Genomic DNA, 23,289 nt, shown 5'->3' on the forward strand with positions numbered 1-23,289 from the left:
TCTGTTATATTGATTATTACTACGGGTGTAAGAAAAATATCGATATATCCCGATACTGTATCGATATTCAATAGCACTGTATCTGCACTGTATTTTAACCTTTGAAATAATATTTTATTTTATTTAAAATTTATTTGATGGTTTAAATTTCAAACACACAATAGTTCAATGTTTTATTTAGAATTAACACTCAAATATTCACAGAGTTTATTCATTTGTGTGGCGAAATTAAACATCTGGCCACTAGTTGGCAACATTCATCATTTCCTATGAAAAACAAAACAAGCGATAAGGCAACAATGAGTGAAAATAAAGGATACACCAGGCTTCAGTAGCTTTAAAAGCTGATGTTTTGGACTCATTTTGGCTTTAAAACTTAAGTTAAAGGTTAAAAAAGTAAACACAGATACTGGATATTGCATGATGCTCCAGGTTGTTTGAGAAAGTTATTGCACTTCATTGTGCGTTGGTAATATAAGTTTATATTTTTGGTTAATATTTTTGAGAACTACTTTCCTACAAGCACTTTCACATTTGATTAGAGAAAGTATTTGCTCATGTATTTGTTGTAAAAGCCAAAAAAATCGTTGTTTCTACAGTATTGCAATATATCGTAATATATCATATCGTCACACGACTCCTGACACGTTTATTCAGTTGAGTTTACTAAAAAAATAAACATTTTAGAATTTAATCTAGTGATAATGAGTAAAAACACAAATACTTTATGATTTATTTTAGCAGTTTTAATCTGAAGGTTGGTTTGTGACTATAATGTCGACCAAAAACCAGCCCACAGTTCAAACAAGGTTGGGGACCCAAAGTTCTCTAATTAAAACAGCCCAAAAACCATCTCAACTCTCACAGGTAGAGTTGCTGCCCAAATGGCTTATTTGCACATTGTTAAATATACGCTGAGAAAGAAAAGATGAAGCGAGTAATGAGCACAACCTGTCATAACACAAGTGAGAGGGAGGATTAGGAGGATTTCAGGTTTGACGAGAAAAGCACACTTGCAGTCAAAGTGTCTTACCAGAGCTTGTTCGATAAGCAGACAGAACAGGATGGCGTTCCCCACCTCCCTTAAGCTCTGGAAGACATCTGTCTTAAGCTCGGCATACTCAATAATATCCTTGAGCTGATGGTGGAAGAACTCCAAGATTCCTGGGACAAGAGTGAAAGCAAACAAACATGGATCTCATCCTCGTCGACCATTTCAAAGAAGAGCAAAAAACGTTTTCTGGTCAACTTTATGGGTCATTCGGGGTCAGTGCGGTGGACTGAACTCGCACCAGGAGTCGCAGACATTAAGCACAGAATCGACACCAACTTTAACCTCATTAAGTCATTGATAATCCAAGTGAGGATCAAAAGGTTAGGCATCAGGTCAGTGTGGACCTGGTGACCTGCATTGGCACAAACAGAGCTGTCATGTATCGCTGGCGGTAGGATGACAGTTCTCTGAACCAGCAGGAGAAGCCGAGGTACAGAACATCAGTAATCTTTGGATTACTGTACACCTCATGTTAGTCCATCTGAGTAACAGACGTGGATGAAGAAGAATCAGGTTACAAACCATGAAGCCAAAACCAGCCTTTTTATTTTACTTGTATTCCTCAGTTCATTCTGATAAAAGTGTAATTATTTTTTCTTAAAATATATACCCAATTATTGATTAAATAGTTTTCATTTTATTCTTTGTGTATTTTTACCTTTTGTGTACAGGTATCTGATAAAATCCGCAGTTGCTGGTATGTGGGATGTGTACATTTAATGGTGTCAGGTAAACAATATCAATTTAAATATATATATACATTTATTATAAAGACATTAAAATATTTAAAAAATATTTAGAAACATTATTTTTCATTGATTAAGAATCTAACCCAACAACATTTATAAAGCCAATAATTACGCTCAAGTTAGCTAATACTATCGATTCTTAGCATCTTTACGAGATATAATACTATACTATTATTTTCAGATATTCAAACGATAAAAAACTTGAAAACTAAATGAACATTTCTACAGATGCTAATAATGCTTAAATTAGCTTATAATGATAATCCATTCTTAGCATCATTCCCAGTTATAATCATATACTTTGTCTTTAGATATCCAATTAATAAAAAGTACATTAACTGTTTTTATTTGTTTTTTTAATTAATTTTACATCTAACCAAAAACAACATTTATAAACCTAATAACAATGCTTAAGTTAGCTTATAATGCTAATCAATTCTTAGCATCTTTCCCAGTTATAATACTATACCATACAATGTTCTTAGATATCCAAATAATAAAAAGTATATCAACAGGTTAATTTTAATTAATTTAGCATCTAACCAAAAACAACATTTATTAAAGCTAATAATAATCCTTAAGTTATATTATAATGCTAATCAATTCTAAGTTTTCTAAGTTTTAACTTTTCAGATATTCAAATAATGGAAAACTAGTTGTTTTTTTTGATCATCTTTCCACGTTTCGTTTTCAAAACTTTATCACGGCTTGCCTCAAAATAAAGAGCATAAGTTAAATAAAAACGGTAGCTGTACAGTCAGGGTTCACTGGGTTCTTGACTGTGTGCTAGGCTTATTCATTTAAAGGAAATCGGTTCAGCACGTTTGTGTAATCTGGTCTAGCACCAAAACAAACAACACCAGTGACAACATAGACTCCCTTTGCCAGGGATTAAAGTAGCACGCTAGCGAAACAACGTGGACGTCTGCCTCACCTGGAGAGCCATACTCGTGACGTGGCAGGCGGCAGATCTTGGGCATGACTTCTATCAGAGTCTTGACGTACTGCAGGATGGTGCCTTGTAGCTGGAGAGAGAGAACAATGAAGACAATAGACAATTATACTTTCAATACTTTATATTTGCTAGTTATTTTGTTTTTTGTTATTCGTAATTCCTGTTTTTCAGTTTTTTTGTACAAATTTTTTAATTTTTTAATCAAGTAAATGCTATAGAAGCTTCTCTCTTTGTGTCGTTTGTCATCAGTAGCCGTATAAACGCCCAAACATAAATCACAGGAATGGCTAATAAATCAAGTGGAGTAGTAGAGATGAGTTCACTGATAGGGAGTGAGAAGAAACAAGAGTAGTGTTGAAAAACACGTTTGATTGATATTGAAAGTCCAAATATTGATAAATAATTATGTAAAAGCGTTTTTACAGCTCAAGGCTAGTTCAATTCAAGACTTCTGAATACATTAAAAAAAAAGTTATTTTAGACCAAATTGACAATAGACCAAAATCAAAAAATAAAATAAAAAATACAACTACAACCAAATGTTTATCGGTTTAAACTAAAAATTAAAATACATATAATTCCCTGCACAAAGTACACCTTGCCTCCTGCACGTTCTCAAATATATTTTTTGGCAATCTTTATTTAATTTTTGCATTTTTATAGACTACCTATAAATTGATTAAAAAAAATAAGTAAATAAACCAAATATTTTGAGATTTAAAACAAACCTAATATATTACTCAAGTGTACAATTTTAAGACTTTTGAAGACATTTTAATGCCAATCAAGACCTTTTTTTAGATCTGTGAATTCAATCCCTTTTAATACTTCTTAAGGATCTGCAAGTCCAGATGAAAGATCAATACCAGACTCTTCACGATCTTAAGCAGCTCCTCCATCACCACCGCGATGCCTTGGTAGCCCAGAAGACGGCAGATGGTCTTGAAGTGAGGAGGACCGACAAAGTTTCTGTAGGAGCTGTATATGTGCGAGTACGCGATGTTGAGAGGCTGGAACACAGAAAGATAAATGTTGAATAAGGCAGTTGAGTGAAAGACATCGGATCAATGAATCCCACCTTGGATCCATACAGGTAGTAAGGCTGCACATTGGCGGGCTTGTCTCTTTGAGGCTCCTGCGTGAAAGGGATGGCAGTACGTACGAACCTGGAAAAAGATTGATTCGTTTACTTGGTGATCGAGTAACCAGGTCTAAAGTTTTCCCACTGACCGGTTTGTGGATCCGTTGTAACAGTAATTGGGAAGGAAATCGAAGTTCAGCTCCCAGAAGACGTGCAGCGTGATGCGTCCGTAGGGAGCGGAGACGTTGTGGTTGGCCTCGCGGAACATGGCGTCGAAGCTGTCCAGTGTCATGTGCTTGCACAGAAGCCGGTGGGTCAGCCTGTTGATCTCCAGGAGCCATTCCAGCTCCTGCCACACACACACACACACTCAACGTTAACGTACTTTCAAAGAGAAGCGATGACAATAACGGCTCAGAGTCGGGTGACCGTACCACGATGGAGGTCAGGTCTTCGCTTTCGAAGCGGCTGATGGCGTGGTCCAAAGACTTGTACATGGCAGCAGAGATCCTCTGGGTTATCAGACGGTTCAGGTCAATAGACCGACCCAAGAGCTGCGGGACACATGAAGGAGCAAACAATGAAAGAAAGAAACATCTTCACATGCTTTTTACAGTTTTTTAAGGAAAAAAACTTTAGTTTGAAAACAGATTTCAGGAAATAGAAGGATAAAATAGTTTCATATTGAATTTGAGGAGAGATTCTTTGAAAAAGACCATGATGACTGACTTGATTCAGTATATCCAACAAATTGAACCACATTGTCAAACATTTAAAATAAACATTTATTTTTATTTAATAATAAATCAATGTGAACAACTAAAATGTATGGTAGTATATGTAGATTACAATTTTGCTAGCTAATTTTGAGTGATATATCGTTTTTTGGGGTAATTTATTTCTGTTATTTTGTGCTAATTCCTTTCCATTTTTCATGCAAATTACATTTCTGTTTTTCACGACTTTTTTAAATGTTTTTGTGCACTTTTTTTTAGGTTTTCCATGCTCATTTGTTTCCTGTTTGTTAATGTTATTTAAGCTACATTTCTGGTTCTCAAACACATTTCTTTCTAATTTTTCTTCCAATTTTTTTTAACTACTGATTTTTTTTGTTTTTCATATTTTTCAGTTTTACACGTTTCTTAGTGTTTTCTTGCTTTTCTTCCTGGTAAATAAATAAACAGGATTTTATGGTATAAAAGCCATATATACTTCTGTAAAAAAGGAATTGAAGCAGGTCTATATTTTTGTTTTTCATCAGTTGCCGTAGAAACCCCCAAACATAGAAAACAGAAATGGCTAATAAATCCAGTAACACACGCAGCTGCAGAGATGAGTTTACTGTAGAAAAACAGGTTATATTTGTAGAAAGGAAATCGATAGTTAATCTCAATAAGACAGCTCTTAGTCAGTGTCGTTCACAATCTGTGAGATAGTCTTGCCCAAAGTCATGCGTAAAGCAACATCAGTTCTAGTACTGAAATCTGTACTGTATCAAGTAGTGACGGGTTGATGGCTTCATTTTGAAAGGCCACAAGATGGCACTCCGAGTTTGAAAATGTTGATGCCAGGCTTATTTTTATTATAAGATCAGAGAAAAACATTATCAAGCAGAGTGTGATCTAGTGGTCTTTTACAAAACAACACATTGTTTCAGGATACAGCCGCGAACAACTGATGCCTGATTTCATGAGACCAAACCAGCTGAAAAAAGCTGGACATTGCAATTAGCTAAAAAACGAATAATAAAAGTCATTGTGAATATCTGACGTAGATAAAAGTCGAAGTTGATCATCTCACTTTTCTTTACTTTATTTATTAAATAATTCTCATAGTGTAAATAATTGGATATATTTCTGTTAAAACTATTATTAAACATTCTTTTTACCAGCACTAGACTCATACAATCCCCAAAAAATACAAATTATTTGATTATTATTGGCAAACCAATGAGCTAAAGGCGTTTATTATATAAGTGAATCTACTAATTCAAGTTCTTTATGTCCAAACCTTGATTTCATGACCAGATAGATAAGAGCAAATATGCAAATTGGAAACCTTATGCACATTTTGTTATAAAAAATGTGTTTAAATGGTAAGTTTTACAGAACCATTCAAGGAACTGAAGGTCACTTATAAAACAAGCAATTCAACGTTCTAGTACCTGCACGTGTCTCTGTTTGAGCAGCGTTTCATAGCGGTTTGATGGTGGATATGGAATAATGACTCCATAGTTTTTACACTCCGCCCTGAAGCGTTTGTCCAGCAGGACACTGTGAAGCACAGAGATCGAGATCAAGACTTTCTTAATCAACATGGAGGACGTTTATCTTCATACCTTCCGGCCATTGCTTTGTAATAGGCAAAGATCTGATCAGCCAATTTGTACACAAACTGATCGAAGCAGAGGTTGACCTGCAAATAAGGAGCGGGTTGTTAAAATGATCCAGACTCTCAATGACTTTGATGGAGTTCGTGTGTGTTACCTCTGCCTCAATCTCATCATACAGGAACTGTTTCTTAAACTTGGTGAGCGCGTAGTAGCCGCTGTCGTTGTACAAGTCCAGAGGGTACAACACATACCTGTGAGGAGACGACACAGGTGAGTCTCAGGCTGAGGCTGCTGTACCTCCTCTGCCGTCTTACTCCATCATGGACGGCTCCTTGGTCTCCAGGATGTGGTCGGTGAGGATCCACGGCATGGACATCTCGATGGGGAACTGGATCCTGCGACCCATCGTCAACTCCAGGAAGAACTCCCTGAACCACAGCTGGGACAGATCGCAGCATTGCTGGAGAGCCTCTGAAGAAGAAACATTTCACACTGATAAAGATCACATTTTGAAAGACTTCTTACAGTAGACTTCTTATCTCAATTAAAACCGGATAATTCTCAATGACACGTTTCATTCCAAGTCTAAATTAGATGTTTGAACAAGATGATTCAGACTGAACGACCCCTTGAGTAGCATCTTTCATTGACATTTCGGTGTAGCTGATCCATTTCTCATTTTACAAGCGTGAATATTACAAATATATTACAAAATATCAGGCTCACGTTGTTATGCTTAACCATATTTTGAAAGACAGGAATTTTATTTCATTAAAAAAAAAAGAACCTCAGGCCTATTTGTGTAAGGGACTTTTTACCATTATACTATTATCTAATCATCTAAATGTGTTTTTCAACAGACTCATAATATCAAGAATAGCTTAAAAACACGTTCAAAATAGGAGCCGCAGAATGGCTGCCTTGGTGCTTGGTTATGTTTTTTCTATCGCTTATTTTGTGTGTTTCCTTCTTTTATTCTCTACTGACACCTTAAAGAAACACTGTTTTGTTTACAACACTGGCAATAAAAGTTTCTGATTCTTATTTTTAATTTGGAATTTTTTCATATTTTAGGACATGGTTACACTGACATAATAGATCCCTCAAGCTGTTTTTAAACAATGCTTTTCACTATGTAACTTTGTCTGAATGTGTTTTCCAGGACAAGACAGTGTTTTTAAATGAAGTACTGAAAGACTTTTTAAAGGTTCCAGGAAAGAGAAATGTATTCGACAACAAATCAACGGAGAATTTACAACATTGAAGTTACATTGTTCTGACACTGGAGGGCGCCCAATACAATATATTCAATCTAACTACTTTAAAAGTAACATTTTTTATTCATTATACATTTTTAAATAGAAATACGATATTGGGATTTTCTTTAAAAACGGTAACAAAAAAGGACAAATACAATTAATAAATGTGATATATGCTAAATGTATAATGATATACTAAAACATATACAAAATTAAATCTTTTCTAAGTATTTCTACGTGATTTGTATCATACTCAAGAGTAGCTTATTTAGGATAACATGTTAAATTAAATTTGCTTTATTTATTGGCAGATAATCAGGATTAAGGAGCAACATTAAATAACGTTATATAATGTGTTAAACAAGCACTGTCTAATATATTCTATATAATAATTTGTCAAAGCCATAGAAGTTTTTTAGCGATGCACTAGATTAATTAACAGAAATAAAGAGGTTTATTTGAGCATTTAAGGAATAGAAACACATGTTAATGGATCCATAGATGTAGGGCAATATGCTAGAACTTACCGCTGAAGTTGAGCAGGTGCGTGAAGAAGAAGGAATGTTTGTGGAAGTCTTCGATGGCGACAACGATGGGTCCATCCAGACTGCTGCGAAGAGTCTTTTTAGAGCCACTCTTGTCTGCGATGAGGGACTCCAGCATGGTGCGCACCATGTACAGCTGGGAAAAAGATTTCTCGATGACTATTCAAAGGGGAAACCATGATGTGCATTTTGGAAATCTGGAGGACGATGGACTGAAAGGGCTCAGAAGAGATTAAAGAAACATTCCTGCTGAGTTCAAAGACATCAGAGAGAAACATCTCGTCCTCATGATTACACACAGCATATGAAATCCCTAACTTCTGTCTAGGTTCATTCTCCCATAATCCATCCTGGTGTCTGCAAAAGATCCGCCGGAGCGGTGTCGCTGTTACATCAGTGTGTCGCCTCGGTTACATCAGAACACAAAGCTCAGTGTGAAACAACAGGTCTTACTCAACCCTGCAGTTTTCCTTCTCACACCAGTTCATTTATGTCAGGAAAAGTTAAGTAATCAGATTATGAAACCAACATAGGTGACAATAGAAGTATACAATTGATTTAATTTCAATTATATTGATCTGTGCAGTAATGTGATCTTAAAGATTTGCTTCTTTCCATACCTGAGTGCTGGAGGGTCCTACGGCTCTACGTGGAACCTTGATATCGAAACCTCCTTTGGGGTCCTTCTCACCCCGTAAGCAAGGGTCGTTCGGAGGCTCTCTCGCACCCTCCCAGTCGCAAACTGTTTTCCGAATGGCCTGAAGAACACTGGAGGAAAAAATAATAATTATGAAAAATTGGGGACACAGTTTATGCTGCAAAGTTAAAGGCACATTCACAATGAGCACATGTGACAGACGTGGAGACGCCGTGGAGAACGTTACGCTGCCAAAACATCCTCTAGCATTGGCAGTGGGTTAGGAATGATGGGGGTGGTATTAGTTTTGTGGCTGCAAAGCCCTCCATGTTCTCGCCTGACTGCCATTAGATACCACGATGAGATCCTCAGACCATATGCTGGTGCTTTGGCCCTCAGTTCCTCCTAATGCTAAAGACAATGCCATCAATCAATCGATTGATGGATAATTCAAGTCCATTTCCACATACCTGAATCCTATTGAGCACATCTAGGTAACAATATCTCGCTTCATATTTAGTCCAGGTCCGGGAGGTGATCCCTCAGGAGACCCAGGCATTGTGTGTGTGGACTCAATAATCAGACATACTTCCTGTTACAATTCGGTAAATAAAGTTTGTTTGGCCGACAACCTCTACTGTTTAAAGACTAATAAAGAAGACACAACACCTTAATGAAACGAATTTCATTAAATATATAATAATGCATTATTATATGAAATTAATCATATAATTAGGCTAAATAAGCTTGTTATTTTGCAGTATGTCATTTATTGAATATACATTCGAAGAATAAGTAACAGTATATGCTAAATGTATTATAGATATCAAAATAGATACAAAATTAAATCTTTGCCAGGCTTTAATAAGCATTTCTACATGATGAGTATCATACTCTAATGCAGTCATACTAATGATAGCCACATAAATACAGTCAAAGGGTCACATATGTCTGTTCTCGAGTAGGAGTCACTTATTTTTGGATAACCTGTCGAGTAAAATTTGCCTTATGCATAGGCAGTTAGTTTGACTAATAACACACTTCTCTGCTGGATCAGACCTGCCTGTACTTATCTGAAGAGAACAAACCTGATGAGGACGTTCTTCTTCTTGCGTACAGCCTGGCGAAGAGGCTCTCTGAGGGTCATCTGGGCGAAGTCTTGCAGGGCTGCATATATAGTGTTCCTGATGGCCTGATTAAACACCGACTCCATCCTTCCCATTAGAACCTACGGACATTATGAATCTCCATCAAACCACGGCTCATATGGAATTGTTTCACAGCCTTGTTCTTTACCTGCAGTCCTTTAATCATAGCGATGACTTCCACCAGAGCGAACTTCTCCTCGCTGGTGTAGTTGTACCTGGTGGCTCGTTCATACTCCTCCGCAGTCCCTGGACAGTCTTTGTTACAGAACTTATCTGTAGGATGGACCAGCTTCCACGAGTACTACAAGATAAAGGAGACTCCGTGCTTAGAGGGGAAAATTCGTTTTTAATCGACCTGCAAGAATCAATTAAGCGCTCGACTCACAACTTCCATGACGTGTGTGCTCCACTTGGAGAGCAGCTGCAGGCCCCGGAGAGCCAGGTCGAAGAGCTCCCTGTACTCCTCGTCAGACTTCTGGCTGTCGAGGCCGGAGCCGGTCACCACCTCGCTGTTGCTGTAGCGCGCCAGCTCAGAGATGAACCGGATGTGGTCCTCCCGGATCTGAACCATTTGCTCGCACAGGTTGTACTGTGGGGAGATGCTGCTCTGGGTGCACGTCCACCTGTGCAGAAATTTGGCCGAGAGTTGAGAAAATATTCCATACATGATCAATAAATCCATAAAGAGAATGTAAGCACTATCTGAAAACAGGAAATATAACATTGTTATTACTGTGAAAAAATATCGATTCACTTATATATTGCTCTAGTTTTCCAACGTTACTGCATCGATATTCAACAGCAATTCAACAGCAAATAGCAAATATAGTTCTTTTATGGTTTATATTTCAACAAAGTATGTTTCCAATAATTCGATTTTGTTTTCCTTTATATTAAAATGTACAATTAACAATAGGAAATAATCAGTGTTAATTTTTGTGTTGCAATCAAACTTTTTAATATCAATTAGTCCAACGCAGCTAAAGGAACAATGAAATCCTGCCAGATCCCGGCAAAAACTTGTCAGATGTTTGGAAATATTTTGGTTCAAAAGAAAATAAGTCAACTAATGCGTTGATTTAAGTGTGTCTTAAATATATGTTGGACCTCTATTGTATCCTCAGTGTCTGTTTGTACAAAAGTCTCTTTTCATTGAAATATTTACATTAGAAAATGTGCTCAAGCCCCGCCCACTGAAAACACTAGGTTTTTCTGGAAATTAAATCTTGTTTACAATAACCACACCTGCTGTGCTGTGATTGGTCAAGCATCAACGTTTGTCATTAATCCCGGAAGTCTTCATCCTCAAGGGACTCATTGTATACACAAAGCAGGGCGTGATTACAGCTGGCTAAAGGAGAAGTGATTTTGCGTAATGGGCTCCGCTCTCGTAACCCCTCATTTGTCGAGATTTCAGGGAGAAGTTTGCAACATGGTATGAAACGAGAGTTTAAAATACTTTTAGATATACATCTTTAAACGTCTGTGTTGTTTATTATGCATTATGTTAATGTAAACCACGTGTCAGATTTCAAGCAAGGTGGCTAAGTCCTGCCCACTAACTCATTTTATGCATTGATATAGTGACCTTTAATGATGCCACTATATAAGCTAAGATAAGAAGGGATGATTTATAATTTCAACAAAGACTTACAACAAGAGAAAGAAAAACTTCCTCTTGTGTGAGTGAGTTTGACACTTCTAATTTAATCCATCATTACAGTCAAAAACTCACAATAATGTTGAGTAACTGTCAAGTATTGAAATGTAAATTAGAGTGGAAAAAAGGGTTAAACGTTCAAGTGATGCTTACTTTGACTTGTTCTCCTCATAGTGCGCACTTGTCTCAATATAGCGTGACAACTCTATCTGCATATCCCCGAAGAGTGGCACCACCTGAAGCTGGGAGAAATGAAAAGATTCTGAATCCAAGGGGAGTCTGGGAAACCAACGGCTGTTAAAAATGAGACTCACTTTGAAGAACTTGTCAATCTTGCTCAGGTTGATCCTCTTTTTCGCATCCAGTTTGTAGATATTGCTCACATTCCCGTCCATCAGGTACAAGCCGAATCCCATGACCTGGCACAACAACAAGATGATTCATAAAGAGAAATCATCCACGCGGAGATTCATACAAACAGAACTTTAGTACCTTCAGCAGCATGTGTTTTTCACTGGGAGTCAAGTACATCTTATTTTCGTAGTAATCCACGCAGATGTTGACGATGTCTGCGAGAAGCTCCTCGTAGCCTGGAATCACCTCCAGCTGTTGATGCAGGCACTGAACACACACATTGAGATCAAGTGTGTCATACATGCGTCATTGGACAATCTAACAAAAGATCATTTTCACTCTAGACTCGTCGCACCTGAGTGATCCTGTTGTGGTTGGCTAAAAACATGGAAAGATTCTGGGACTCTTGGATGGACTGCGGGTCAGCCATTTTCCTCAAGAACTGTGCAGCTCTGCAAGTAAAAGAAAATCCGGTTAGCAATGCCGGAAACCGAAACACAGAAATAACATATTAAGTTAATAAACGGTCCCTTTCCATTAATGGCTATTGATGTTTGTTTACATTAATAAAACCAAGCCATTGCGATTGATTCAAATGCATCAAAGAATAATTCAATTACAGAATTGTGTAAATATTTATTTATCACTTTTATCACTGCATTTTAAAAAAGGAATCTCAAATGGAATTTTAAACAAAATCTAGTCATCTATCTTGACTAATGACTAAAGCACTGGCGTGCCAAAATAGTTTTATTAATGTGAATTGTAAAACATTTGAACATTTATGTGCATAATTAATACAACAAAGTGCATTCAGAACAAAGTGCAACTGCTGTCTTCCGTCTGATATACGAGAAAGTTCTAAGGGATTTTATTATAAAAAGAGACATTACATAAATACATTTGTTAAATGTACAATAATAAAACAATATTACTTAAAACGAATCGACGAATAAATTAGAAAATCCATGTGTTTTCTCTGTGTTAAGTTTGTTTACAAAAGTGAACACCGTCCAGGTATATTTTGCATTTTGTTTCAATATATCCTACATGCATGAATGCATGCATCTCTTGTGTGCAAATCAGTGCAGCATAAGTTAAGACATGGTGTTCCTATGATTCTTTCCATCACCTAATGGTACACTGATGGTTTCTTAACATCTGTAAATGCAAGAAACCACCAGAATAAATCTTCTAAACAGGACATCTGTGTTTGTGTTCTTTAACAGAAATTATAGATCAGGTTTTGCATCATCATAATATCTTGTTTTATCCAAGTTCTTTCGATGAGAAAAGTATTTTGGTTGCCAAAAATATGGTGCATCTCTAGTCTGTCCCATTTGGCAGCCCAAAAAAAAAAATAACCAGTTACCTTTTATAGGCAGAGTGGTCGTTCTTGACGCTGCACTTCATGTTTTTAAGCTCGTCCAGCACCGCAAACATGTTGATGAATTTGCCCAGAGTGAGCAGGTAGGCCTCGGACACGAAGTCTTTCCTCCGCTCGGCGTGACACAGACGCTTCACCTCGCTGCAGAAACGCTCGATGGCTTTCCTCTGTCAAGACAAATACGAACTTCTTGAATAGTTTGGAATGTGATCCACATTATCCCATTAGAACTCCTAGTTCACCTGGAAGTACATGAACTTCATGAGCTTCGTCACTTCAGGTTCCAACACCTCCACCGTCTTCTCATAGATCTCCACTCTGTTGGGCTGCTCGTTGCATTTCACCTGGCAAACAGAAGAGGGCGCCGTTACGCGGACTGCGAGAGACGAGCCTTTATTATGACCACATTAGAGAAATTAAGGTTGTTACAGCAGATTTCACCATAATAAGCACATTATGCAAGTAACAAGCATATTAAAACAAAATAACAAGAACAACAAAACGGCACATAGAAAACAAATACAATTAAACAAAATATTTAACATCAAAAGAGCAAAGAATCTTTTTGAAAATGTCACAGATATTTTTATTTATTTAGCATTTTATAACCGTAAATAAGTCACATTTTTGTATCGCTAAAATATAATGTATTGGCTGATCAAACCACATCAACTTCTGCCCTACATGCTTCTCTAAAAGTTCCACTTCCTGCCAACCACAACCAACTAAAGAGCTTTTGGTGGGAAGGCGTTATTAAAATATATTCAATATGAGTAGTATGAAGTGTTCACACGCAGGCATGTGTCTGCCTACCTTCATGTTGACGACATGATGCACATTTGCTAACACCCAAAATTGTGTGTTAATTTCCATACACTTGGCCATGTTTGTTGAGTGTTTGTACACTAGAGAACATTCCGTGTTACCTGGGGAATGGCCCTGGAGCAGCTTCTCCACGTGTAAAGCATCACAGCATATTCATGTCCTTCCTCCAGCATCTCATTCTATGACGAATACAAATTGTGATTATCATCTGGTGAATACAACAATCAAAACGATGAATATCCCACTCTTAGTACAAAAATAGGATGACACTAAAACATGTGACTTTTTTAGCAGTAAGTCCAACAATTATAAAGGCTTGTAAAAAACTAAAGTATGAAAGAAACAAACTTTTTTTTACAGTTATATCATCATTCACAAGATCACAATCGTAAGACCTGCATGACTTGAAATTATTGTCATGTTCACTCCATTGTGTAACTCTCCAAACTAAAACACATTTGCATAAGGTTATTCAAAAACAAAGTATATTTTAGGGGGTCAATATTTTTTCAAGATACAGTTGAATATCAGTTCTTTGCTCTAAAATGATTTTATTTTTATATTAAGAAACAATTCATTTTTATACTTCATTGGTTTGCTGTAAAATAAAATAATTCTTCTTTTTTTTTATTTACATGACAATTCAGATCGTTTTTTTGGGGGGTTTTTTGTATTGCAATTGACTTCCCGCCGATAGATGGCATCAATCATTACATTCCCCGCTGCTAAAAAGATAATTAAATCTCGCAATGACTGAGGATGAGAGGATACAGTCGACTCCAACAAGCTGTTGTTTAGACAAATTTGGTTTTTCAAAACAAATATAAGCAGTTACAACTTTGTCAAGAGTCATGTGGTCTGTAAATTCAGCAACACTCGGAAAACGCTACTAATGTATAGTTATTCCTACAGTCGCAATAATATCGCAATATATTGTATCGTGGTATGCATTAGATTCTTGCCAAGACACACCCCTAGTGTCTTTAAATTTTATTTTTTATTTTGTAACTTAAAGTGTTTATGACAAGATAATGGGATATTATTTTCTTTAAAACTCAGGAGTAAGAAATTATCAAAACCTTTCTATGCATCTAGAAGTGCGACGGATTGCCCTCACCAAAGGTGAACTTCCTGAATAATTAAGTGTTAATAAAGCACCACTTCCTCCTGTTTGCCAGTCTCATCACACCCCACGTTCACCATCGGGGGAGCGAAGGGTTAGTGGATCTTTTGCTCATATGAATCACCAGCGTGCAGTGAGTGTGTCAACAGCATGACTCGAGCCAAAACCTTACAAAGGACTTAAACCATAATCAATGCAGCTAAAACAAAGATCTCTTCAAGTGTGTCAAGCTGCTTCCCACACTCGGCTTAGTGTAAACAAATTGAGGAGCAAAAAAAAAGTGGTGAGAAAAAAAAAGAATGCAAATTAGCTTGAGAATTTACTTCGTTTTACATGTCGTTTGTATTCTTGACGATGTCACCTCAAGAGACTCTTCAGTGGGAAGTATTTTCCAAAATTCCATCAAGGACGATTTTTATGTTTTTAAATGACTCTATATTAGCTTGTTCTGTCGAACCAATTTCAATGTCTGGGATTATAAACATGCCATATCATCCATCCCCCTCTCCCCTGTGGTGACCCACATGAAACCCGTCCTGGCAGTGCCGGGCAGGCCTCCATGGATAGAAGAAAAAAATTAAAAATCGAACAGGCTGCGACTCAAAAGCTCCAGGATTTGCTCTAGATGGGAGGGAAATGATTCAAATGCTCACCTAAAGCCTGTTTGACATGCATGACTGTACTGTGTCACAGGGTAAGACAAAGGACACATTTTGGAGATTTGTCTACAAGGAACGTCTCTGTAGTTCCTAAAAAGATGGATGGATGGTCGGACAAATTGGGGGATGGCCAGATTGATGGGTGAGTGGTTAAATGTACGGTTGGATGAAATGATTGAGTAAGGCAAGTCGTTTCTAGTTGGGAGCCAGAAGGAAGGAAGGAAGGAGGGAAGGACTGCTGGATTGCCAGAAGGAGTAACAGACTGACTGATGGATGGATAGATGGATGGATGGATGGACGGACGATATATGAGATGTATAAATGGATGGATGGATGGATGGATAGATGGATGGATGGATGGACGGACGATATATGAGATGGATGGATGGATGGATGGATGGATGGATGGATGGATGGATGGATGGATGGATGGATGGATGGATGGATGGATGGATGGATGGATGGATGGATGGATGGATGGATGGATGGATGGATGGATGGATGGATGGATGGATGGATGGATGGATGGATGGATGGATGGATGGATGGATGGATGGATGGATGGATGGATGGATGGATGGATGGATGGATGGATGGATGGATGGATGGATGGATGGATGGATGGATGGATGGATGGATGGATGGATGGATGGATGGATGGATGGATGGATGGATGGATGGATGGATGGATGGATGGATGGATGGATGGATGGATGGATGGATGGATGGATGGATGGATGGATGGATGGATGGATGGATGGATGGGCTGCTGGATGGATGAACAGACGGTTGGATGGATAGATGGATGGATGGACGGACGGATGCATGCATGGACTTTTGAATCGATTGATTGACGGATGGATGGATGCACAAACTGTTGGATGGATGGAGCAATGGATGGATGGATGGAAAAATGAACTGACCATTGGATGGACGGTTGTATGCAAGGATGCCCTTCTCATCAATATTATCTACTACAACATCTTTAAAAGCCTTATGAACCACGAGAACACACACACATCAGACACATTTATCAATACTTTGAGCTACATATTGATACACATTTGTTTAAGTCAAAGGCAACAGTATGGATTTGGTCCAGGACTTTACTATCTTTTTACAACAGATTTAAATTGGTGACCGCTCAAATGCAAGAATTTTTTGGTTTACATCGACAAAACGACTTCCTGCCATCCCTCATGTGGAAGCTGAAAAAGTAAAGAGTGGCTTTCATTAAACTTCTTCTTCTGGTAAATATAATATCTGTCTGCAAGACCTGGGCTCTGATTGGTTAATGGATGAGGTTCATTATATGTCCAACATATGTTGGGTGTTTCTCTGAGTTCTAGTTTTCTCAGATGACTTGTGTGATGGTCTGATATCTTATCAGAGGTGTTTGCTTGGATGTTTCCGTTCTCTTCAACTAGTTCCTTTTCTTGAATCAGGAAGTCAGTACAGATAGCCTGAGCAATTTTTCCAACACCCAGTTCTGAAAGGTAATTTGGCCAATTCAACACCAAGGTTATCAATCCTTTAAAATCATGAAGGGTTGATCGTAAAGAAAGAAGTGGGACATAGAAAGACGGACGTCTCACCATGCTGGAGTGGACCGTAGCTTGCTCTATGTATCGAGCAATCCCAGTCACGAACGCATTTCTGTCTTCGAAGTTGGTGTCGAAGTTGGCCTTGTGGGGAAAAAAAAGGAAGGAGAGAGGGCTGTCAGTGCGGTGAATGCAAGTCGTGGGCGGTGGCGACAGCGCGAGCGTGTACCTGGTACATAATGGATGAGGGAGGGGGCTCGATGCATGGCTGCTGGTCCGGGAGGGGCAGCTCCTCCAGCAGGTCCACATTGGACAAGGCGTCCTCCAGGGTCACGTGGGTCGTCATGGTTAAGCCTCACTCAAGTCTGCAAGTCACATGAAGACATTAGTAAATTCAACAATGTACACAATAGCCAAGTGTTGATGCAGGAAAATGGAAATCTTATTATTAGAAAAGTGAATCACACAATGACTAAAAACTACTATTATTTCAGTTAGAAACAATTCTATAACATTGACCATTTACAAATAACAGGTAAACCTGGTTTACACTGAAGTAGACTTGACCAATCTTGAGAAAAAGTTATGATCACAAAGAGAAACAGGCTCACAGACAACGACAGCAGCAATTACTACAACAAACATTCAATAACTTGGCCCCAGCAGAGGCAGTGGAAGACGACTCCCATTTTATCTGCAGGAAATACAAACGATTCTTGAGACATCTTGTGTCTCTGTCAACCTATTTTGAGTAAATAGTAAAAAATGAAAACATTTACTGTGGGTGGAGTTTGAACCAGTGGTGGTCAAATACATTTCATCAGGGGCCACATTATTTAAGTGACTGTTGCAAGGGGCCACCATCTCCCAAGATGCAACACTAATAGACTCAGGGACTCATTCATTCCTCGTGCTATTAGGTTGTTTAATCCTGAGTTTGGGGGCAGGAGTGGAGCGAAAAGATGATATTCCATGTTAATCTTTGTATCCTTTTTCTTTTATCTATGTTCTTTATCTTTAGATTTAGATTTTGTCATCTTGGAATTTTTCATTGCACTTTACCCTTGTTCTTGTTTTATCAATCTATCGTCTGCTTTGCTATAAGCTGGAAAAACAATTTCTCAAAGGAGATCTCCAGACTGATCAATAAAGTTGATCTATCTATCTATCTATCTATCTATCTATCAAGCAAAACATGGAAGGATTGTAATTGTAAAGGGCAAAGGCAATATAAATAGTTACAAAGAAATCTAAAAAATAAAGCTAAATATACTTAATGTATTATTTTATTAAATGTAACTTTATTTTTATTTTCGCTCAAAACTTCTATATATTAAATTTAATAACCACTATAATTATAAAGACGAAGGAAAACAAAAGGTCCTAAATAAAAAAGCCTATAATAATATTTAGTTGAACTAGTAATTCATAATAAAATAAAAATAATTACTTAAATAAACACTGAATAAGATTGTTAGTTTAGTTGTTTTTTTTGTTTACATGATCTTGACCTCATAAGGGCCACAAAAATACAGGTAAAAGGCCATATGTGGCCCCTACTTGTTTACTTGGGTATAACAATGTATTTGCATTTTCAACAAATTATCATTCAATACCAATATCTGCTTCCTGTGGAAACCACGAGTGACTCTTTTTAAAGGAAGCAGCTGTAAGTCATTTACCTTTCACTCATTCATTCTGTTTTTACATTCAAAAGTTCTTACTACAGTGCAAGCCATGAACAGCTCCTCGGAGATGTCTCCAGTTTCAAGCCCACATGTGCTCAAACAATTATCATGAAGAATGTTTAAACATAAGTGGGTGGAATTTCCAGTCACCTCAAATAAGTAGATACAAGTGCATGCAACCCCAGCAGCACTTGGTTAAATCAAAAACAGTTGTGTGGGCATTAAACAATGAAAGAATCAAGTGCAACATTGAAACTGCTCTGCATTATATGTTGCCGTTTGTGATTTTAACATTAAAACAAAGAGTTGTGAAGTGAAGTTGGACAAACAAGCACCGAAATTTGATATTAAATAAATATGGACAGATATAAAATCATAATTAATGTACACAAGTATATTATGTAGGAGTGTTTTTTTCACCGTACGATATGGATATTATGGGGGTTATCATAATCATTCTTGGTTTATATTTATTTAGTCTGTGTAAAACTAAATCATTTTTAAATTTGCAATTTACAAGCAAATGTTCACAGCGTTTTTAAACTTCCTACAGCATTCATTATGTCCTCCGGCAGCTAATGGAACAATGAAATCCTGCAAGACCTGGGTGATGACTGAGGACGAGAGGATACAGCCAGGGCTTTAAAGCTGATGTTGAGGCATATTGTAGCTTCAAGTTCTATTCATTTATCTGCGAGTGGAACAATCACAATAGTTCAGCAAAATTAAATATTCCCTAAAATCGTTACGAATATTATGGAATTATCTAAATATATTGTTTAGAATCGTATTGTGAAATTAGCGTAACGCTACAACCATAGAAAGACTGGCAATATGATGCGTATCAGGGCATCAATTAGTAAATTGCGATACTCTAGGAAGAACTAAACATTTGTAGTATTTTCCCCAGAGTACTGGACTCTAGTTTTGTAGTATTTACAGACATCATTACTCTTGAGGAAGTCAAAACTACTCTCATTTGTTTTTAAACCAAAATATGTCCAAACACTAGCTTTAAAAGCTGCTGGAGTCGCCTGTATCCTCTCGTCCTCAGTCATTGCAGGGATCTCATTGTTCCTAAGATGCTGTGAATTTTTAAAAGTGGATTATTATATTTTATAAGCACCTTATTAAAATATGAACAATAAAATACGTATGATAAAAATAATATATGATTTGAAAGAAAGAAAATAAAACATAACGACACAATATTGTTAAACAAATGATCGCAACATATTGTTGTATGGATATTTTCTCACACCCCTTATAGAACGTTTGTTAAACAATGTGAAAAGGACAGTTTCAAACCCACTACGAGTCGTTATGTGACAGAACCTCGTCTGTGTTCAGACCCAGTCAGCTTAGATTGGCTAAACAAACTTTCCCACCAGACTTTGTCTGACTGTTGTATGTCCCTCGTCTGCGCCTCCTCACTCCGCAAACGCTCCCCTTCATTCCCCTCCGGACTCTTAGTAACACAGCCTAGTCCTTAACAAGCCTGGAAAAAGACAACTGCTCCATTCAGAAAGGCTCACAGCGGCCTTCACTGTCCGCTATAGAACACAGACATGAACATTTATGATGAAGATCAAGCAAAACAACCGGTGGCCTCTTCTACAGTAGGACACCGGTGCCATGGGGAAGTAGTAGTATTAAAAGAAGAACAGAAAATGAGGTTTAGAACAATAATAAATACCCTATAAACGGAGCGCACTCCTGTGTGTCACGCAGACACACTGTAAGTGTGTCATGTCCCGGGTCACATCACTCAAAGGAATCCCCCTCACGACGCCCCCCTCCCCGAGGCTAGTCGCGAAAAAAAAACTCGCCACTAACTATTGATCCGCTACAGTCCACCATGTGACAAACACAACATTCATTAAATGTTGCAGCATTAGCGTGTCAGCGGGCTCATCGTACCCACAATGCCGTGCTGCTCTTTGAGGACCAAAGACAATGGACATCACATGGATCAACAAAGGGAAACTGATGGCTCACATGTCCAAGCTCAGTTTCGAGGGTAAACAAACTATCAGATGACACAACACATGACACATGGAATTTACCTGAACCATTTTACGTAAACAGCAAAGTGTACCATATTCACAAAGAACTCTTTTCATTTTTAACACCCCAATTTGACATTCACATGGTTGAGACGTTTGAGCAGCAGTTATCTTATAATCCTTAAAGCCTCAAAGGTCTTTTTTATAAGCCAACTATGTTTAAGCTTTTCCTGAAACTTCAGGCTTCGTTAACCTTTTTGGTTCAGGCCCATCCCGGGAGGGTTTGAGGATTTTTATTTAAAATCCAATTCACTATTTAACATAGAATATATGACAGAGGAAAGAACAAACTATTTTTAGGCAAGGAATGTAGATTTATTTTACATTGCAAGTCAAACCTTTTTATTAATTTTATTAAAAAGTTAATAGATTACTTTAATTATTATTTTGATTACTATGATTAAATAAAAAATATACTATAGCATTATAAAATGATGATTCGTAACTGGTGACATTTCCCCAAAAATCTTAATGACAAACCATTTTAAGATACATTTAAACATATATAACCTTCAACAATTTAGATTTACATTTTCTAAATAAACAAAGTTGAAGCTCGACAAACGCTCTCTGACTACAAAACAGAATCAAATCGATGTGACATCTTGTCAGGTTAAGATCTTTGATTCCTGTAAGGCATTTGTGGCCCTTCATTGAGGCCACAGGGGCCTATGTTATAAAATGTGTTAACCAAACGTATAGTTGGAAAAATATAAATACATAAATACAAACATGTTTTGTGACAAGATCATGATGGAAATTTTTAGAAACTAAACATAAAGTGCAGCTGCTAATGTTGATTCCTAAATGCAAATATATATATATATATATATATATATATATATATTTATGGTCTTTCTGTCTTTTGTGTTGAAATTATATTTTGAACTTCTGAATGAGATATCTCTTATTATGATCTTATTGAAATTTGCTCAAGTTGTCAAATGTGGCCCACAAGGAAAAAATATTTGGATACCTTTGAGGTAAGGGTTCGAGTGACATCATATGTTTGTAATCATTATAAGATCAGCATAAACAATAGAATTTTAAAAGGAATATTTTAGTTTATTTTTTTTTAAAAACCAACAGCATACCTATCAAGGACATACTTGTTACAGTGACATATATGAAGATTTTGAAATCCCATCTGCATATATTTATTTATTTATTTATACTGATATGTCAGATATTCTAAACGAGTCTTTCTTTTATATGACAATTGTCTATGACTCCAAGGGAAATAAAACTAAGGGTGTGATTCAATTTTTCTACATGATTCAACAGTTTTGAGAAACATTTCTTACATTATTTATTTTGTTGGTAAGCCCGTGAAAATAGACATTTTTTTACTCAAAGATAACCATAAATATCCAGATTATATATATATTTTTAAGGAGAAATCCCGTATGCTAAGAGCCACACGTCTGCTCGGCGTCTGTGCAGAGAAACACCAAACGATGACGTAGAGATGTGAACAAATCGAAGGAGGATAAAATGGTTGAAAGCGTTTTTTTTTTCTCTCTTTCTCTCCAACGTGTCTTGACTGAGTGAATGTTGTGAATCCATGATCGTGTTCGTGACGCGCCAGTCGCGGCGGATCAATAGCCATTTCCTCACCGATTTCACCCGAATTTTAATCGGTATATAAAAGAGAAATATTCGTAGTTTAAGGTGATTTTAATCCATCGAAGAAGAAGAACCAGCGGTGAGCGTTGAGGCTGCGGCGGCTGCACTTGCTACACATCCTCACCCCACCCATCGCTACGCTGCGAGCTAACGGGGATCCCATTCATGATTCACCATTTATCCGCACAAAACCGGGGCGTTCGACCCCTTTCCGCCGGTTCTACATGACACCGGGTTTCCATTAGAGGCGTAAAGGGTTCCTCTATGGATCCAGAAAAGCCACATTCCGAGCTCCCATCAGCAGCAGCGCTGCGGCACCATCACCATCCTTCTCCTCCACATACCTGCCTCTACTAGCATGTCCGTCCGGCCGGCGACTGAGGAAGAGCAAAGTGGACGCTGTCGTGGACGCTGCTGTCGCGGCCCCTGCGACCGTGTTTTTTTTTCCGAGGGTTCGACGGGTTTTCTTTCTCGTCTTTCTCCGCCGAAGTGATGCTCCGGTTCTCGCCGTGTATCTCTGCCCCAGTGCTAATCCAACCCCACACAAAGAAGAGAAAATGGCTGCAAGTGCATTTTCTTAAAGGGACAGTAGCTTCTAA

At 37.6% G+C, this 23,289-nt stretch overlaps 1 protein-coding gene across 1 annotated transcript in view; it reads right to left on the bottom strand.

Annotated features, from left to right (window-relative positions):
- cyfip2 (cytoplasmic FMR1 interacting protein 2) overlaps window positions 1-23,182 on the bottom strand; it is a 29,356-nt gene extending 6,174 nt beyond the window's left edge. Inside the window, exons 1-25 of the mRNA XM_087799419.1 lie at window positions 23,035-23,182; window positions 17,540-17,675; window positions 17,365-17,454; window positions 14,088-14,165; window positions 13,404-13,505; window positions 13,147-13,328; window positions 12,130-12,226; window positions 11,913-12,041; window positions 11,735-11,839; window positions 11,574-11,662; window positions 10,146-10,383; window positions 9,909-10,061; window positions 9,701-9,840; window positions 8,596-8,743; window positions 7,958-8,111; window positions 6,486-6,642; window positions 6,326-6,422; window positions 6,178-6,254; window positions 6,004-6,112; window positions 4,274-4,393; window positions 3,989-4,188; window positions 3,837-3,924; window positions 3,625-3,768; window positions 2,738-2,828; window positions 1,034-1,164 (exon numbers count right to left, since the gene is read on the bottom strand). Of these exons, the coding sequence (XP_087655545.1) occupies window positions 1,034-1,164; window positions 2,738-2,828; window positions 3,625-3,768; window positions 3,837-3,924; window positions 3,989-4,188; window positions 4,274-4,393; window positions 6,004-6,112; window positions 6,178-6,254; window positions 6,326-6,422; window positions 6,486-6,642; window positions 7,958-8,111; window positions 8,596-8,743; window positions 9,701-9,840; window positions 9,909-10,061; window positions 10,146-10,383; window positions 11,574-11,662; window positions 11,735-11,839; window positions 11,913-12,041; window positions 12,130-12,226; window positions 13,147-13,328; window positions 13,404-13,505; window positions 14,088-14,165; window positions 17,365-17,454; window positions 17,540-17,656 (3,036 nt within the window). The 5' untranslated portion in view covers window positions 17,657-17,675; window positions 23,035-23,182. The remainder of the gene's footprint in view (window positions 1-1,033; window positions 1,165-2,737; window positions 2,829-3,624; window positions 3,769-3,836; window positions 3,925-3,988; window positions 4,189-4,273; window positions 4,394-6,003; window positions 6,113-6,177; window positions 6,255-6,325; window positions 6,423-6,485; window positions 6,643-7,957; window positions 8,112-8,595; window positions 8,744-9,700; window positions 9,841-9,908; window positions 10,062-10,145; window positions 10,384-11,573; window positions 11,663-11,734; window positions 11,840-11,912; window positions 12,042-12,129; window positions 12,227-13,146; window positions 13,329-13,403; window positions 13,506-14,087; window positions 14,166-17,364; window positions 17,455-17,539; window positions 17,676-23,034) is intronic.
- Between the last annotated feature and the right edge of the window lie 107 nt (window positions 23,183-23,289).

This window comes from Callionymus lyra, chromosome 9, assembly GCF_982586985.1.
Source record: "Callionymus lyra chromosome 9, fCalLyr1.hap1.1, whole genome shotgun sequence".
Lineage (NCBI taxonomy): Eukaryota > Metazoa > Chordata > Actinopteri > Syngnathiformes > Callionymidae > Callionymus > Callionymus lyra.